Source organism: Acipenser ruthenus, chromosome 11, assembly GCF_902713425.1.
Source record: "Acipenser ruthenus chromosome 11, fAciRut3.2 maternal haplotype, whole genome shotgun sequence".
NCBI lineage: Eukaryota > Metazoa > Chordata > Actinopteri > Acipenseriformes > Acipenseridae > Acipenser > Acipenser ruthenus.
Genome location: NC_081199.1, coordinates 6,326,052 through 6,345,422, shown reverse-complemented (window position 1 = coordinate 6,345,422; position 19,371 = coordinate 6,326,052). Strand labels below are relative to the sequence as shown.

General features: G+C 36.1%; 1 protein-coding gene across 5 annotated transcripts; it reads right to left on the bottom strand.

Annotated features, from left to right (window-relative positions):
- Positions 1 to 628: 628 nt before the first annotated feature.
- LOC131739399 (syntaxin-2-like) lies at positions 629 to 17,750 on the bottom strand. 5 transcript variants are annotated; one of them, XM_059033135.1, is made up of 11 exons: positions 17,461 to 17,750; positions 13,405 to 13,479; positions 13,221 to 13,320; positions 10,495 to 10,569; positions 9,828 to 9,895; positions 9,530 to 9,638; positions 6,442 to 6,515; positions 5,515 to 5,652; positions 3,686 to 3,796; positions 3,174 to 3,274; positions 629 to 2,788 (listed from the first exon to the last, which is right to left on the bottom strand). In XM_059033135.1, the coding sequence occupies exons 1-10, from the start codon at positions 17,488 to 17,490 to the stop codon at positions 3,200 to 3,202; spliced, it is 855 nt and encodes a 284-aa protein (XP_058889118.1). In that variant the 5' UTR covers positions 17,491 to 17,750; the 3' UTR covers positions 629 to 2,788; positions 3,174 to 3,199. The 5 variants fall into 5 exon arrangements, with proteins under 5 accessions (XP_058889118.1, XP_058889119.1, XP_058889116.1 ...); XM_059033136.1 differs by having other exon boundaries at positions 629 to 2,710; XM_059033133.1 differs by having other exon boundaries at positions 629 to 2,710; positions 3,174 to 3,279; positions 17,461 to 17,749.
- Positions 17,751 to 19,371: the final 1,621 nt, after the last annotated feature.

Genomic DNA, 19,371 nt, shown 5'->3' with positions numbered 1-19,371 from the left:
TGGAGATGGTCTTGTAGCCTTTACCTTTACCATGCTTGTCTATTATTTTCTTTCTGATCTCCTCAGACAACTCTCTCCTTTGCTTTCTCTGGTCCATGTTCAGTGTGGTGCACACAATGATACCAAATAGCACAGTGACTACTTTTTTCCATTTAAATAGGCTGAATGACTGGTTACAAGATTGGAGACATGTGTGATACTAATTAAAGAAACTAATTAGTTTGAAATATCACTACAATCCAATTATTTATTATCTTTTCTAAGGGGTACCAACAAATGTGTCCAGGCCATTTTAGAATATCTTTGTAGAATAAGCAATAATTAATCTCTTTTCACAGCTTCTTTGCTTTATTCTATGACATACCAAAGGCATGCAAGTATACATGATAAAATAGCTTTTAATTTCATCACTTTTCAGGAGGAATGAAGCATTATTTCAATGAGCTGTAAGGGTACCAACAAATTTGAGCACGTCTGTATATTCATTTGGATCTCTAGTAATTAATTACCAAATCATATTTTAATAGAATTTAAATAATTGCATCCACAACTTAATTTCACGTCATTCTTAATTCAAAACTCAACAACACCACATAAATGCATCATTAAAACAAAAACACAATTCATATTTGGTTTGGGTAACATCATTTATTATTTTTTTTTGTTAATCTACTGTCAACAATTAATTAAGCTGTTACAGTGTTAAGATATACTGTAAAATATCCATACAAGCCACAAACATTACTAAGATGTGGTACTGAGCTAGTAACAGACAAAAAGCTTTTTGGTTTAAATTAATTTTGTAAACAGCTCTTATATATACTGTATATATATATATATATATATATATATATATATATATAATTTATTGAAAACAAATATTGGAAGGCACTGGTCTTTTCTGTTTTTTAACATTCAAAACCAGTATATACAGTACTCCAGTTCTCTCATGACATTGTATATTATTGTACTTCTTTCTGGAAATAAACAAGGTTTCAAAACTGTCAATCTGGTATATATGATCATACCTCCCAAGTTATTAGAGAAAAAGGAAATTAACATGGACATGATCATTTAAGAAATAATGGCATTCAATTTAATAAGCCCAAGTTTGAATGGGTTACTTGAAACGGATGCTTAACTTTCCAATAAATGGAAATCTATGGAAAACTGCAAAATAAACTGTTAAGACAAAAGCTTGCTACCCCAATATCATATTCAAAATATGTGTGGTATTGTTCTTGTTGTACTTCTGGTATCAAAAATACATTGTAAATGCACCTTATCATCTCATCATACCTCCCGAGTTGTAGGTATGAAGACTGAAGCATGTCTATCTTTGTGCTGTTGAGGCAATTCAACAGTGCATGCAGTACACTACAGTACTCTTCAACAAGCATGCTGCCCCAACACCTGGTGTATGTACAGTATGCATCACAATAGCATTGCCAACGCAACCAGATTCACCAAGACAAGCACAGAACGGTAACTTCATCTAATGTAGGGTCACATAACCAACTATACAAAGGCCCTCCAGACGGAATCTTGTAAAGTTTCAGGTGTAGTTTGAACTTTAAGACTCCTACTTGCTGCTTTTATGGTGACTGCAAAGCACACACTAGTTCCATTCTAAATGATTTGAATAGCATACTTATAAATAACTGTAAAAACCATTACGAAAGTTCAGGTTTATATACTATCATAACAAACGTATTTATTTATGTATTATTTATTTCGTATTTGGTATCTATCGAAAATTCCATTCCAATAGAAAGTGAAGCTGTTCAACGTTTATGACACACTTAACCTTTATACAAAACACGAAGGCAAGTGTGGGTTTGCTTTCTGACAGCTTTCTTTCATGGAAAAGCACTTGGCAGTAACACAAATCCAGTGTAATTTGAATAAAACAAACAAAAAAGAATATCTGACTACAGTGAAACTATCATACAACCAAATGCACAGAGCAGCACAAATGTAATGCTACTGAACATAATGAGGTCTCGGGAAGTATTTGTCTCTTCTTTAGATACATATCTTCATTATAAAAAGATAAATATACCTGGTCCATTAGAGGTCTGTCAACACACTCCTCCCCTGCCAATCCTAACATTGGAGTGTGCATTTTGTTAAGACTCTTACAGCTGTTTCACAGGTGCCGATTAGCACTAATCTTGGACTACCTTAATAGTATAGTTGCTATCCTTTCACATTTCTCAGTCCCGTTCTGTAATATCTAATGATCACTACCCAAGCTGCTAACCTTAGGGTCTAATTTACAAACAGAAATAAAGGTTGCACATTTACTTAACATTTACATTTTGGAGTGACGAGCTTAAATGTTTAGTACAAAAACAAATAGCAAATACTATTCTTTTCTCAAATCTTATGTTTGCGGAGTGCAAGCAATAAAATATCTGTGGTGGGGAATCTGGAGATAAACACAACTCAGAACATGGGCTTAATTACTAAATGTGGACACAAGTCCAGATGGCATTGAAACTGTGTAACAGAAAAGAATGTGCATCTTAGATTATAAACCATGTCTTGATTAAAGCTGTCTGGAAGCTCAATTCCCCACCATAGATTAGAATTAGTGTTATTTAGAAACACAGATGCTAATTACAACAGTTTGAAATGTTCAGAGGTGCTCAGGTTTCCTCCTCCAGTTTGAGATGATGCAGACTCCTGTGTCTGCAGTAGACAGGTGCTATGACAGAGACACAGCAATGATAATAGCCAAAATGGTGAGACTAACAACCACACAAATAGATAGCAGAAACATTTTCTGAAAAAAACAAAGAAATAAGTTAACTATCTAATGCATATGAATTTAGTAGTTCATCTCTAGAAGTGTGCTTGTTGACTTGCATATAGTACATATTCTATGTGATGTTGTAGGAATAAAGTTGTAATAAGGTATGAATACAGTTCATACGCTATAACAACTATGTCACATTCAAATTATTATAATTAAGGCAGCTAACAGTAAAATGGAAAGATGACAAAAAACATGACAGCTTGTTTAAAATAATATTCATTAAAAAAATACAAAGGACATTCGATCTCTATGTTAATGCTTTCTAATATAAGAATTTAAATTATAATTCAAGCAAATATAGATGAAAAAACAACAAGTTCAGTTGAAGCAGCAGTTTTGTTATGATATTTACCTTGTGCAGCAGGCAAGAGGAACTACTTAATTCCCACAGAGAGACCGATGATTAGTGCAATTACACCAAGAAGAATCACCACAACTATGGCAATTATAAAACTTTTCTGGCAAAAAAAATTAGCAAAATGGTTAAGGAACATTCCATTGCAAACAACAGTATTGTTATTCTGGCAAAAATGAAAAGCAAAGGGACTGGATATGGAATATTGCATTGCAAGTTAGACTTATTACTAACCAGTATTTAACTTGAAAGATATTAAATAATATACAGCAGGAAGGAAGCTGGTTATGTTTGTATTTGGGTACTGAACTTACAGTGAGTGCATCACAAACACAAGGTAGTTGTAAGAAGCAGAAATCGGGTTAATAATATATAAGCAGTGTGTTACATTTAAAACCAAATGCTTTCCAAAACTTCACTAAACACTGAAACTGTTTGTCATAAATTATAATCCTACGCTGTATTCTACATAACGGTTAATAATACCAATGAGGTGACAATATCCTTACCCTTCTTGCTTTACTCTGGTATTTCAAGGCTTTCTTTGTTTCTTCTTTGGCATGTCCTACATAGTCAGCTGCATTTGCCACGTGTTTCTCTATGTTATTTATCGTTTCCCCCTTAGAAAAGAAATATGGGAAATATATTTCTAACACATGCAGTTTATTCCTGTTGTAAAGCCTAATAGGATCTCATCCTACCCTGGTGACTTTCTAAAACACACAGAAGCATGTATAATACCTCAATAGAACTGAATGAGAGAGAACCATGAACGTGCCTGTCAAGAGATGTAATAAGTGCCACATAGAACAAATACACAAAGTGAATCTAAACAAGTCAAATATATTAGATAACTCTGATATTTAATATTTCAAGTTGCTCATTCATTATTTTTCCATCAGCCAATCCCTAGTCTTTGTGAATCACAATAAAGCACTCTGGTGCATAAGGAAGGCTTCATAACACAAACATTGCTGGCAAACTAAAACAGATGATGCAAGCCAGTTTGGTTGCCTTGCAACCAGGTAAACACACCATGGAGTGAAAGTGGGTCAGTTGAAACAATGGAGAGAGACAGAGAGAGATAGGGGAATTATTCAAAATAGATTCACCTACAAATGGTATACAAGCTGGTAATTTAAGGGGATCTTTGTGTTGATTTAATTACTTAAGTAAAAATGCTAACTTTTTGTTGGTGGTTGGGTTCATAGTATTTTTTAAAAATGAAGGTGGTGTATAATTTTTGTTAAAATGCCAATATGTTTATATACAAATGAAAGCAAACAGAGTTTTGTTCCCCCCGTAAATACCATGACAATGGATTTCTAGATCTGATGCTGCTTAACAATAGTGTATTTGTGCAGCTCTGAAGACCTGGTATGTCCATGGAGATAATTGGGTGATAAGAATTATATTACCTGTGGGTCTGGCACAAGAGATACCCAGCAGCAGGAATTAAAGCAAAGTCATAATCATAAAGAAACAGAGCATACAATCATCATACTGTATATTCCTGAGAGAAGGAAACAGTTAAAAAGTCAAGTGACTGATCAAAGCAGAATCTTATTTGCAACGTGGCATCAACTTACAGTAATATTAGGGCTGTCACGCGAATGCAAATTTAGATTGGTTAATTTATGGGCATTAGTTGATCAATCGATAGATTAATCTGTGCATATTTTTAACAAAGGTAATGAACAGAGCAGCACAGTTACGCGTACTGTTTAACCACTCTGGTGTAGCCCCTAAACAGCAAAATTATTTGCACAAACAAGGAAACAAAAAACACTTGTGGTCAGGATAAATGCACCACGCTGGACTCTACTACAGCGTTCACCTCAGCTCTGGTTACAATGCACAAGAGTAACTTTGCAGACACATGTTTGGCCATCATTTAAATCAACGTAGATAAACATTCCAATTCCAAATATGTATATACATCCGTAGCACACTATCAGCAATCCTTGTACAAAACAAGACAATTATGATTTTTACACAACTTTAACCCCTTTTTATACAAACTTAAAACCAGTGTCCTACCACATCCAGGGAGAGAGAGCACGCTCAAATCAGCACTTCCGTAAACAGCAGCACGCATTTCTCTCTCTGCCTAGAATGCACTTTTAATGCATGACTCGATTGTAAAAAAAATGAATCTGCAATCATCTCTTTAGTTATTTTATATATATATATATATATATATATATATATATATATATATATATATATATTTAAAGCTAAACAGTTGCTGTTTTGTAGAATGGAAGTTAAATTGACGGTTATTACACTGCCTTTGTTACAAAGAACTTACTGTTCTTCATTATTCTTAACCCAGTACCTGAGATTCCACGAGCATGGCCATGTCCACAAACATCTCATGCAGCTCCTTAATGCTCGATTCCAGTTTGATGATGTCTTTGTGTCGGGATTCAATCTCATTCAACGCCTGCCGAGTGATTTGGGAGTCTGAGATGATCTGGAGATAAATGACATACAAATGTGGTCAATAATTAGCATACTGGTAATCAAGACGGTTGTATAGTGTTTGGATTTATCACAATACTGGTATATGTATATATGTGTATATATATATATATATATATATATATATATATATATATATATATATATATATATACATATATATATATATATATATATATATATATATATATATATATATATATATAATTGAATTTCCATGAATGTTTTGTTTTTGCATGGGAATTATTATATAATGTGGAATAACAATCAGTTTTCAAAACAGTTAGCCTATTTTTCTGGTACCTATAGTGACACGCAACACATTTGAAACAAAAATCAAAGGCACTTTGCACTCGTCTTACTTTTATTTCATGAGCACATTTATGGCTGTACTTCTCCAAACCAGATCCCGTGTTGACTAACTTTGGTGATGTAAAAGGAAGGAAGTTTCGTGGTCTACGTGGTCTTGATCTCAAACACAGCTCTTAGAATGTATGCAAAGTAGTTTAAAATGAAATACAGAAAATCTGATCAGAGTATTGTGACAATGTAAAGGTGTGTGTACATACTGTTAGAAGCTTTCTTTCTTTCTTTCTTTCTTTCTTTCTTTACGGTTTTAACAAGCTCCCTGACCATGTTTATTATTCAAAATTATATGTTATACACTAAATTCCAAGAAAGATTTAATAATAAAATAAGAGTCATGGTTACACAGTGGATAACTGAATAGATTTCAAATATATTACAGTAATAGATCAAACTATGTGTTTTGAATACTTACATCAGAAGTAAAAATTGAAGGGTTGCCACTTTCTAGCATGTCTTCCAGTTCATCGTCTGTGGTCACTTTACCAGCTAAACAATAAAGTCACATTAAGATATACATTAGAATGAATGTAATTTTTTTTTTATTTATTTATTTTTTTCATTTCGTCGTTGCCAATTATTTTTATTATTATTTTCTCCCAATTTGAAATGGCCAATTATTTTATTAAGCTCAACTCACCGCTACCACTCCTGCGCTGACTCAGGAGGGCAAAGACGAACACACACTGTCCTCCGAAGCGTGTGCCGTCAGCCGACTGCTTTTTTTCACACTGCGGACTCACCATGCAGCCACCCAAGTGCTACAGCGTCGGAGGACAACACAGCTCTCGGGCAGCTTACAGGCAAGCCCGCAGGCGCCCGGCCAGACTACAGGGGTCGCTGGTGCGCGGTCAGCTGAGGACACCCTGGCCGACCTAACCCTCTCTCGCCCTGGGCGACGCTCGGCCAATTGAGCGCCGCCCCCTTGGAGCTCCCGTCCTCGGTCGGCAAAGGACTAGCCTGGACTCGAATTCGCGACATCCAGACTGTAGGGCGCATCCTACACTCTAGGCAAGTGCTTTTACTGGATGCGCCACTCGGGAGCGCCCTGTCTGAATGTAATTTATTACAAGATAAGAAGCAAAGTCATACACTGCTTATGTAACAGGCATGATAAGGTCAAGATATCATTGAACACATTTTCACCAAAAGTTATGTTTTATTTTTAATTTGTGGTTTTTGTTTTGGTCACTCTTAAAATGCCAGTCTCTACTAGGGTAGGAATTTCAAATTTTGCACTACAAAAGTACTTGAATGCTAGTCCAGTGCCAGGCAGAGTAAAACTTGTGGGTTATTGGTTTTCCTTTTGAATAACAGTCTGTAATACATACAACTTTCCAAATAAAGTCCTGAGGGCAAACAATAAAGTCAGTGGGGTAGTGAGGGGGGAGTGCTTGACATTGTGAAACCTCACAAACCATGAATTTCCATTAAACATGTTCCCTCCCTAAAAAATACCCGCTGCCTAAGTGTTTCCTGGTGGTAGCCAATGATGTCTGCCAATTGCTTTACAATTTCATTGAATCAATTACTGCTAAGTAATGCATTCCAGATTCCGTCTCCAGTAACAAATATGTGTCAAAGTACTCTAACTCCCTCCCAGTCTGTTCAGGTTGAGCTATTAAGTAAGGCCAGTATTAAGTGGAACAGAGACAAGCTGCTCTCTGAGCAACCTGCACCAATACCCACAATAAGATTCTGACCATGCAAATAAATGGTATGCTGTATTGCAAGCTCTTAATTGCCTACAGCGCCTCGTGTGGAATCCTAACCAGCGCCCCCTCGGTTAGTGCATGCAACGCCACCAGGAACAGGTAACCTACTAGCAGCATGTCAGGTGAATCTACTGTCTCTCTCTTTATCATGGGAGGAAACGCCTTGCCTGATTATCAAGGAAAACAACGTTGCTGCCAAACAGAGATCTGAAATTTCATCCATCTACAAAGAGTGCAGCACTGAGCCTCAGTGTTAAGGAAATATGTGTTTCACAGGGAATTTGTGAATTCACTCCACACAGCAAGGTTTGCCTCAGGTGACTTCACTCTATATAAATACTACAGCTTGCTACTTGGTAGCCAATTCATGCAGTTTAAAGTTAAATGGACAGCATGACAAAGTTATCACAAGATAAATGGCTAACATAATGGCTAGTTTTAAGTTGTCATACATACTACTACAGTGCATTAAAGATATATGGAGGGAATATGCAAATAGTTTTTTTAAGAAGCGTAACTCTTCAGTCCATCTTCTACCAGAGGAAGCTGGGATTACTGGAAGGCATCCTACCAAAGATTAAAGCTATAGGAATAAAAACCTCATTACTATTAAGTGAGACTCCATGGTAAGAAGAAAAGATCAAAACCACAATATAATTATAATACACTGACAAATGAAACGTGTCTTCATTTAAATCATGTGGCTTCTTTACATATTATTGAGATGCACAGGGTGGAAATAGTATATTGAAATAATGTCAAGGAGATAATAGGAGACACACAGGGCCCTAATTCCCACTGCTGTCAACATGAACTTTGTAAACCAAGTTGTTTAAGTCAAGGAATTTCTGGTGAGGGATTTATTGGAATATAAAAACAGAAGTCTTTCCTAACATCTGGTATTATTCAGTCACAGAGTATACTGGCTACTCTGTAACACCTAAAGCAACCTGTAGAATTCCAATTAGTGATTTAAATAGATAAACTACTTTCAGTTTTCTTTACATCAGACCATGTATGACAAAGCAATGCAATAATATGTATTGGTTGCCTAAGTTCACCAAGATAAAGAATTAATAGTTATTTGTGATTGTAAGTGACGAATGCTTCGAAATCCCTCCCCTAGTACAGACTGACCTAAAGGCCATTTTAAAAGTGACCAAAACAAGCCTGAAATTAAAAATAGGACATATCTTTGTGCTTGTAAATACTCTAGACACATTAATAAATAAATGTCAAGGAGTTTCTTAAAAATTCATCTGTAGTCTGAGGTAACAAGTGCTTCCGCAATTTGAGCAAACGCCAACAACATCTGGTCTCTCCTCCATGTGATAAGCTGTTCTCTGGCTACACTGCAACAACAACCCCAGCTGTATCCGCAACAGTAACCATAGCAACATACACACAGGCGTCTCCTGTAGCAAATTTATCTCAGCCTGTGCTGGTCTATTGTAACAGGGCGAGGTGCCCTGTACATTTGATTTGTTTATTTATTTTTAGAACGGGGTACCCCTCCGCCCCTGTGTTATTTTGTATTAGTATTATGATTTAGTTGTATTTATATGACGGTGAAGCGCCGGTTGTTTTGTTGTATTTGTTTTGTTTAGTAACGTGGATGGGAAGCCCCATCCTCATGGTATTTTAAAACTCGTGCAGAAGGTGACCATCTCCCGATTAGCAACAAATTAAATCACCTAATTAATTCGGAACAGAAAACAATGCCTCAATAAACTGCAGGTAACACATTACAATGACTCAAGCACACAGCTTTGTTATGAATGCACTTACTTATCTCCAGCTGCCTCTGTATTCTTCCCTTACTTCTTTCCCGAAATGCTATTTGAGTTTCATTGTATTTCGTCATGACTTCCCCAAACTTCAGAGATAGCACCGAGTGCTGCAGTTTAAGAAAAGGACAGAAATAGACACACTTTATTTAGCTGTAGAGCTTCAGTGTTAAATTTAGCTTAACGTGATGCAATATACTGCTGAGGCATTTACTTTGTAACTGTGTATTTAATAATTACAAAATGCATTCTATGAATATTTCTGTTAACACTTCAGTTGAAAAGGACGTTTCTCACACCTGCGTCTCTTGCATCCGGTAGCGCACTGAATGTTGGTTTTGTTCCTGGGAAATGTTTTGTTCCATTGCTAAATATTAAAAAAATAAAATAAACCAGATGAAATCATTTCTTAGGACGAAAGTTCAGTAAAAGTATGAAACTTTTTAACAAAGTTAAAAAACAAACAAAAAGTAATGAAAAAAGACAAAACATACATATTTCGTTTTGATAAGATTTTAAAGATTGAACGGATTTATGAATGCAACAAGTTTTTTTAAAATTCATTTGATTTCAAACTTGTTTACTGGGGTGATTACTCAATAAGAAAAGATAACAAAATCAGATTTTCAAACCCAGTATCTTTGCTCTCTTTTTACCTAGGCAATGGTTTCCCTTTAGCTGTGAAGTAAACAGATTGATTACAGACAACTTACACCAAGCATAAACATTTCCTGAGGTTCATAAACAGAGTGGATTCATATTTTAACAGCTGAACATCCCTGTCTGGATGTGGTCCATTCATTCATTGTAAAACTACACATGTTGATTAACAAAGTAAAAAATAAAATGAAACTAAAAAATGATTTGTGACAGCAGTATACCGATTTGAATAAAACTGTGCAATTTAAAACATTTCCTGAACAAATACTTACTGTGAAAATTAGAAAAAATGTAAATGTAACTCACACTTTAACTTTGACTGAATTTTTTTGGCTTTTTTCTTGATTTCATTATTAAGCTGCTCAAGTTCTTCCTGTGTTTCTATAAGGAAAAAAAAAATCTGTATGTATTTAGGCATAATTATAGACATTTAACAGTACAGACATTTGCATCAGAAATGGGATTTCAAATCAAGCATGACTTGTATTGTATTAAAAGGTTACAAAATACCATTTTATTTAGCACCAGGAATATCAAACAGTTTAGAAATGAATTGATACAAACTAAAAGGTCTTAGGGAAAGAGATGAGCTCAGTTGCTCAAAATGGATGGTAACCTGAAATAAATGGGTGATGCATTCACACAGATTGAAAAATTGATTGTATGACAATGAATGGCTAAATAAATAAACATATAGATTACTGCTGATAGCATCTATTTTTAGTATGTCATGTCATCAATTGTAGCCTTTCATTGAAAAGATGTACATTTGTCATCCCCAGCAATGACAGCGCAAATAACAGACAACAGATTGTACTTCACTCAGTAAGAATGCAATGCATTATTCACTGTTCTTTAGTTTTTTGAGGCATAAAACAACAGTGAGAAAATAGAGGTCAAAATGTAAAGATTATCCCTATTTATTCAATAAGTCTAAATAACAACCACATAATTACTGTGGACTGTTACAATATGCATTACTATTAGCCACGAGGGTAATGGGCCGGTATAGAGTGTGCCTATTTATTACAGTAGTTAAACACTTAGCAGGCTTAGCAGGTTCTGCCCATCATTTTTATCCTGGTGGTGACGGGTTCTTCCAAGATAATGCAACCATCCACAGAGACGCGATTGTTCCAGTCTGCTTCAATGAACACCATTCATTCGTCTCCACATCTCAATTCCATGGGATGAGCTGGAACACTGGGTATGTCCGCCCCAAAAAATATACAGTAATAGCTTCATATCCAAAAAAGACCCATACATTAACCCCCCCATCCCCAGGGATATAGTGGTGCTTAGACATATGTCTGTTCACGTCACACTTTGTTGCATATATCTTCTAGAGAATCCAATTGTGATGAAGTTATTGAGAGTATCAGACTGAATAGAAACAGGTGCCTGCGTCCGTCTGTAGGAATGTTAGAACTGGCATTAATATCGATAAACAGTTCATACAGAGTTATTCAGTGGGGCTAGCCAATGCTTGATGTTAAAAGGGGAAGAAGAAAAAAATGAAATTCCCCTAAATGACTGGCTCATCTCTTCAAATAATATGGAGAAGTGATCTGCTAATTTTGAAACAGTCATTACAAGGCGGTTCCTTGCTTACTGTAAGGTCTCCACCCAACTCTCACCTTTTAAAAAGCTCTTGTGTCTTAGATCAAATACACACGTATCAAACTGCACCACACAGGAACATGCATAGAAAAAGTTCTAACACTGTCAAACTTTCTACTACATTATAGCATTTAAATAATCATTCATAAAGAATGTTATATGCTCGTGATGAGTCTTTTAATTTCACATTTGTCTATTTATCTTGCTCACTGAAGGTCATTCTGACGAGCCTAATCAGAAGAGGCATTATAAACCTCTTTTATTCAACAGCCTGCTAAATGAACAGTACTGAGCCTGCTTGTCCAACAGCTACACTGTATGTGTTATGTTGTACAAACTGGTAAAAGTGAAAACTCCCTGCACAAATCTATTTAAAGGGGTAACCCTCAGTGACTCCCGGTTATCAGTTCCTTGTAGGATTCTGTTGAATGCCCGGTTTCCTAACCACACTTCCTTACTTCCCCTTTATTTGTATTAAATGACAGATATGAGGTTTCCTAGCCAATAACAATGCCAGTGACGTAAAGGAAATGAAAATTAGGTTGCTTCAACAGAAGGTCATCTTTGAAAAAGCAGGCCTAAATGTCAGAATATTTTGTTTAACTGTAACATTGTACTAACAAATGGGAGACCCAAACTGAGTTCTATATTTGACAAGTTCATTTTCAAGTTGAATTTTGCAATTTGAGATCAAAGACATCACACCTCCAGCATTAAAATTGTATAACCTTAAAAGACCTGAATAAAATACAATGGCTGTCAGTCCTACTGACTATAAACCCCATCCCACACATAAAAACACACTGGGCATTATCTGAACCCACCACTTGAGAATAAAGTATACAGTACACATCTTGCCAAGGCTGTGTAGCAAATCTGGTATCATCTTGATCCAGCATAATTAGATAATGAATAAGCCCATTATAGGAGGATTACTCAGAACATCCTCATGAAATAGCAAAGTGCAGGCAATTAAACATTAATAATAACCAGTGAGCAGTAATAACCAGTTTTCAATGGGCTCATCCACTTGATATTTCCTGTAATAACCAACCAGTTATTACGTTATTGCCTGAGATCATTTATAATACTTTCTGGAATGTAATTTACCTTGTTTAATTTCAACAACATAACACTTTTTTGCTATTAGTATTTTTGAGAGTCTGGTACTTAGAATTGTTTCTTATTTCTTGCTTCTACATAAAAATGTGCTTTTCAGATTGCTGAGGTCACCCATGTTATTGTAATGAAGCTCATCATGTATTTTGCCTTCTACCTATCCTTATGAATAGATCTGAATAAGGTTACCTGGTGTTTTGCTTTACATGATTGCCATGTGGTTGTAATTTCAAGCTTTGCCTTACATTCTTTCCATACTTTTCTGAATAAAGTATTTTACAGTTATTACTCACTTTCCTCAGGATTTGGGGCAGACAGGATGATACTGTGTTTCTTTTTTACTTCCTCTACATGAGTTGCAATTTTATCAATGAGGCCTCGAACTTCTTCAACCTTAAATAAAAATGAAAGATTTATTGGCAGAAGACATTGATGTATAACTCATCATTTTAAAAGCCTGATAAGGAAGCAACATACATTCTGGAAGAATCCATCCAGTGACTGATCTTTCTCAATAGTGACAGTGGCTTCTTCATCTTCACTCTTGCTACACTAAAAGAAAAAAAATATACAGTTGATTATTTATTCATGTAAGTGACAGAAACAGTAGTTAATAGTCACGCTTTTTGTTACAGCATTAGCACTGTAATTTGTTTCACCCTCAATAAATAAAGTACAGTACAGTACATGTCCCTTGCTATCACATCATTTTTCCCATCTAACTGAATTTAATTTAATGGGAAATAATCAAATATTTTTTTTGAATGATCCTAATGTTTTAATACATTATTACTTCGCCTGGATGGCACCTGGGTTAACCATGATTTCATTTAACTTTATACCACTTCGGATTTTATAAACTTTAAACAGAGATTTAAAATGAAATCTTACTCATCTTTTTTACAGATAGAATAGTTTTAATTATTTTAACCTGTTCTCTTAGTTTATTCTTAGACTGGCCTGATTGTCCTTCTTGGTACCAAGCATGTCTTTTTGTGGTGAGTTTATAATATAAATTCTGATTGTGGATCCTTGACTGTATGCTATTCATATGGGCTTTCATACAGTCCGACAAAGTTTGTCCTGTTTTTGTCAGTATTAACACTGTGAACAGTTGGTCAAAAGAACAGGACTGGCTTACAGGATTTTATCATCAACAAACTTGTGGGGGTGGTAAATGATACTGTAAGTTCAGAGAGAAAGCAGTCACTGTAGTCTTTTATGTGATGGAAATGTTCTTTGTCTTGTAATGACTTCTTTGGCACACTATTGACCACTTTATTAGAATGTACAGTAATGCACTTTTTAAATGTGGGTAGAAGGTTATAGAAAAGCTTTTGAATCATAGTAATAAGTTGTACTTTCATACTTCAAACCTAAAATCTTTTAATGTGTTATCTTTATTATAAAAGAAGCATCCTTGTTTTCCCCACTCCCGTTCTGCAGTATAAAGACAATTTACCTTTTACTGGAAATCTTTTTATAACAAATTCTTACATGACCAAATCTTTTCATTTTTATTTTATTTTATTTTTTAAATGAGGACATTTCTGAAGAACTAAAATAACTGCTTTAGCAAGAAACTAAAGTGAAATGGTAATAATCCAGTGGTTACCCTGTATGACCATACTTCCCTCTTACTGTTAATGGTTGTACATTTTAAAATGGAAAGTGTGATGGAATCAAACAGCATAAATATGCATAAGTAACTGTCAAACATGAATAGGTCAGTTGATAAAGTGTGCATTAGTTACAGTGTCCTTAATTGGGGGGATACACTCACTGAATATATTGGAAAAGTTGATGATTCTTGAGGTAAAAAGGATATTTCAGATTAATGCTGAGGTGGTAGTGAACTTGCAGGACACACTGAAACCTGACCTTCCTTCTCTCTTAAGTATAATACTATGATATCTCGAGATTTCCTCCAAAAGAGAGCTAATTTCACCTGGTTGTCCTTCATCTGTACAGCATGTTTGTGCAATTACATTGTTATCTTACTCTTGAATGGCTCAGGTGCACAGTGTAGTGCAAACATATACATACACTATCGAAAGCCTGACTATACTAAGAATTAAGCCCCTTTCACAATGGTATGCTGTACCTAGGTCGGAACCTACCCGGGTCTGGACCCGGCATCATGCGGGCCGGCTAGGCGATTTCACACTGCTTTTGATAAAGCAGGGTTGAACTGGGTGACAGATGTAAGTGCACAATGCGCTTATCAATGCCCTGGAAGCAGCTTGTTACAGAAGCTTCCATCCAAGCTTGTCTGGATTAAACTGTCGCCCAAATGTTGATTAGAGGATGTTTCTTCATCTCTGCTGCAATCTGGCTTATGCTGTGTCTTAATCAACAAAAATATGGCTAAACAGAATAATCAGAAATGTTCAATGCAGTAATGCAACCTTCACGCAAGTGTGGCTGTTATTTCGTCATGCATTTTGTCTCGCTCAACCCGGGTCAAAGCGTTTCGACCCACATCCTGAGGTGGGTGGCTGTGACCCAGGTACGACCCGGGTATGTGGTTTCACAATAGGCGGGATTGTGACCTGGTTGGGACCCAGGTAGGACTGCCAGTGTGAAAGGGGCTTTAGAGACACATGCAATAGCGACTGATTAGCACAAAATCCCTGACTGTCTACACAGTTTTACTTTTTTAGACTGTTAAACACTTCATTAGAACCTGTCCATACTTGTTACTGCAAAGGGTGTAAATAGTTTGAATTTCTGAAGTAGACAGTGCACCACAGTGGGATTCTCAAAGAGGCAGATATCTTTTTTTTTTAACACTGATTAACTGCAATACAAGTGTCAACATTTTAATCTAAATACATATTCTAGTGTTACCAAGGGAGATAGGACCTGAAGGTAAACAGAAACAGGTGCAGCACAACAATAAGAAATCACTATTTCAGATATTAGTAAATAGCCAATGCATGCTACAGAAAGCATTGACAGGCCTTTCAATATGTGCTTACTCATATATAGGGGATCATTCCGTGCCAAAGCATCAGGTGGCACGTCTTAATAATGACATGAATGATTCCACATAAAAGTGTCATTTTTTTTACTTGCAAAATTGCATGTATACTGTTTGGCCTAAATTCTAATATAGAAACCAGTTCTTAAACAAGTCAATGCAGACCAGATGTGATTCTTTGGATCTTAAGCCCCTTTCACACTGGCATGCTCTACCCGGGTTGGAACCTACCCAGGCTACGCGATTTCACACTGCTTTTGATAAAGCAGGGTTACTAAAAAATGCACGTATCAATGCCCCGGAAGCAGCTTGTTACAGACGCTTCCACCAAGCTTCTCTGGATTGAACCGTCGGCCCAAATGTTGATTAGAGCAAACGTTTCTTCATCCCTGTTGCAATCTGGCTCATGGTCTCAAGCAACAAAAATATGGCTAAACTGAATAAACAAAAACGTTCCTTGAGGAAGTGAAACCTTCACGCTGGCGTGGCTGTTTGTTATTGTGTCCGCTGTCATACATTTTGTCTCGCTCAACCCGGGTCAACGCGTGTCGACCCTGGTGTGTGGTTTCACACTACGCAGGATTGTGACCCGGGTAGCCAGAACCTGGGTCCAGACCCACGCAGGAGTGCCAGTGTGAAAGGGGCTCTAGAATCACAGGGATTGAACAATAAAGAGACTATGAGACAGCTTGAAACTCCATGTACTGGATCATGTAGGATCAGTGTGAAGGACAGTATATTCTTTGTCCAGCACAACTTAACTGACTTAGCTTAGAATGGCTTACTGTGGAGGCTGTGCATTTTCTCAACAACTCATATACCATTTATTTTGACTTCCTGGCATCATATACTTAGTCACACCAACTACATGACTTAATAGGAACCAAGGCTTTAGTTGTATTTTTGTTAAGGCTAAAGTTTAGCTTTAGTTTTAGTTTGTTACTGTTACTGTACAACAATAGTGCAGTTACTCCTCCTGTAATGTATTTGGGAAAAAAAATAATAATAATTAAAAGGCAACCAATTGATGCAATACAAAATGGTCACAAATAAAAGGGCTTAGACTATTGAAAAAAGCTTGTAATCAAATCACATGAGCAACAACATGTGTAAGCTTCTATAACTTATTAGACAAAAATAAAAACACATATTATATTGTACAACACTAACAACACACACACACACATATATATATATATATATATATATATATACACACACACACACACACACACACACACACACATATATATATATATATATATATATATATATATATATATATATATATATATATATATATATATATATAATTTGTACGTTATGCAATCCATTGTCCAAACCTACATAGCGTATTCATTTTGACAAATTTACCTTCTGCGTGGTTTATAAATTTAAAAATCGAATTAACTCTCTGAACCTGCTGTTACATTCGATGAGGAGAGTTACAGTAAATAGAATGCTTATAAAAAGTCCAGATCTTGTTGTGCATGTATTAATCAATGAGGCCAGCTCGTCAGATTCCGCTATGTTGTTATAAAGTTACTTACGCCTGTCAGATCGGCCAACCGGTCCCTCATTACCCCACACTGAGCAAACTCGATCAAATAACATAAAACATGTAATCTTCTTTTTATAACACAACAACGACTCGGTAGCCAACAATCGCCACAACGAAACGGAGGTAGTAATATCCCAAAGTACAAATGTCGGTATTAGACGTTATAGATCCTTTAATGCTGAAAACAAACTTCAAACAAACGACTCTCTCCTGGTTCATTAGGCGGCGTCTTTTTTCTTTCTCAGAAACTACAGCAACCAAGGCAGACTCGGGAACGCCTCTGTGCGCGCTCGCCACCGAGCACGTGCACGCGGCACAGACACGTGGGCCTCCCTGAAACCGAGCAATATGGGGAAAAGACAACCTGTGTGTTTTACAATTGCTAAAAAATATCTTCCATTGTGAAAGAATGTTTACTTGATTTTTTCCATGGTTAAGTTCACTCTGTTTTATCAGAAACCGGGCAGTGTTTTTTAACCTGTTTGTTTACATTTCCTAATTTAGTTTTAGCTCCATATACACACACTTCTTAAAAATGTACACTATTAGCAATAATAATAACAATAATAATAATAATAATAATAATAATAATAATAATAATAATAATAATAATAATAATAATAATATGGTTTCTGTTGTGTGTTACCAGTGTACATTTGCCAAGTAAACAAAAGAAAAATCCATAAATCATCCTGCCACAGCCATCTGTGTATACTTCACAGATTCTAAGTACACATTATGACATATGTGCCTTTTAGTAATCATTACCTACTGCCCTACCTCCACAAAAACAAACAGCACAACAACACTATTGCATTGCTTTCCTTATAGCACCTTTTACCATAATCCCACCCTCTGATTCTTAGAGACAGTTTCGTTTAGCTGATAACTCTGTAATCATCATGTTACCAACTGACTGAACTATCAGGCCACAGTCCACAGGTTTTTCAGTGCCAGGCAGGGATTGGATATCTGTACTTCCTGGTGCTGGTTCAGCAGTTCTATTCATATTCCATCAGGAAATGAATTAATAGCACAGCAAGTGCAGTAACTTTCTGTATCCCAGCAGACCCAACGCTGAAAAGCTTCTGTTCCAGTGGAAAGCAAACGCGAGGGCCCCAACTCAAGTCCAACCACTCAAGTCAAACTACTATGAATTACAAAAGCATCCGAACGGGTTTTAACTTTGAAAATACATGGCAGGGAAGACCAAAATCAAAATTAGCCGGTTATGAGTGTCTCGTGGAATGTATATATGCATATTTTGTTTTACTAGTACGGAAACAAAATAGAGTCTACCAAAAATAATCAACATTTAGATGTCAGGTTTTGATAGGCTCCAAATATAAACACAACATGTGACCCACATGCCAAGGACACTAGAATCTGCCACAGAAACTTGGTATTAGAAAGCTGCTGGCAGAATCTTCACCACAGACCACATTTACATGGAGATTTCTATCATGCTGACATCAGCTTAAGACCCATACTGACCTCTCGACGACAAAGCTGTCCCTTTAGTCGAATGGTAAGGCGTTCGTCTTTGAACCATATGGTTTACAGTTAGCGTCCAGTCCTTGCCTTTCCATTTAATTCAATGGGCTGAGATGCCATTACACCTTGTATGAGCACAAAGCAGTGATAGACTTCTAAAACAACAGATTATCGACCACGATTTCCTCCATTGGAAATTCAAACTGTAGCAAAAGCGAAATATAGTAAACCTAGCACTGTCTGAAACCACAAATCTAATCTCCTTCACAGGTAAATGGATTTGTAAGAGTACACAATAGATGAGGTGCAGAAATGAATGAGTGAAAAGTGTCATCATTTAGGATTTACAGTACTTTCTGCTCAAGGCTGCCATCTGCTGAGAAAAATGATCTGATACACTGACTAT

Coding starts and splice junctions, on each gene's coding strand:
- LOC131739399 (XM_059033133.1), bottom strand. CDS start 17,490: ATGAGGGACCGGTTGGCCGATCTGACAGGC. Junction 3,797..5,514: donor CCATGCTCGTGGAATCTCAG/GTACTGGGTTAA, acceptor TTCTTTTCTAAG/GGGGAAACGATAAATAACAT. Junction 3,280..3,685: donor ACCAGAGTAAAGCAAGAAGG/GTAAGGATATTG, acceptor TTTTTTTGCCAG/AAAAGTTTTATAATTGCCAT.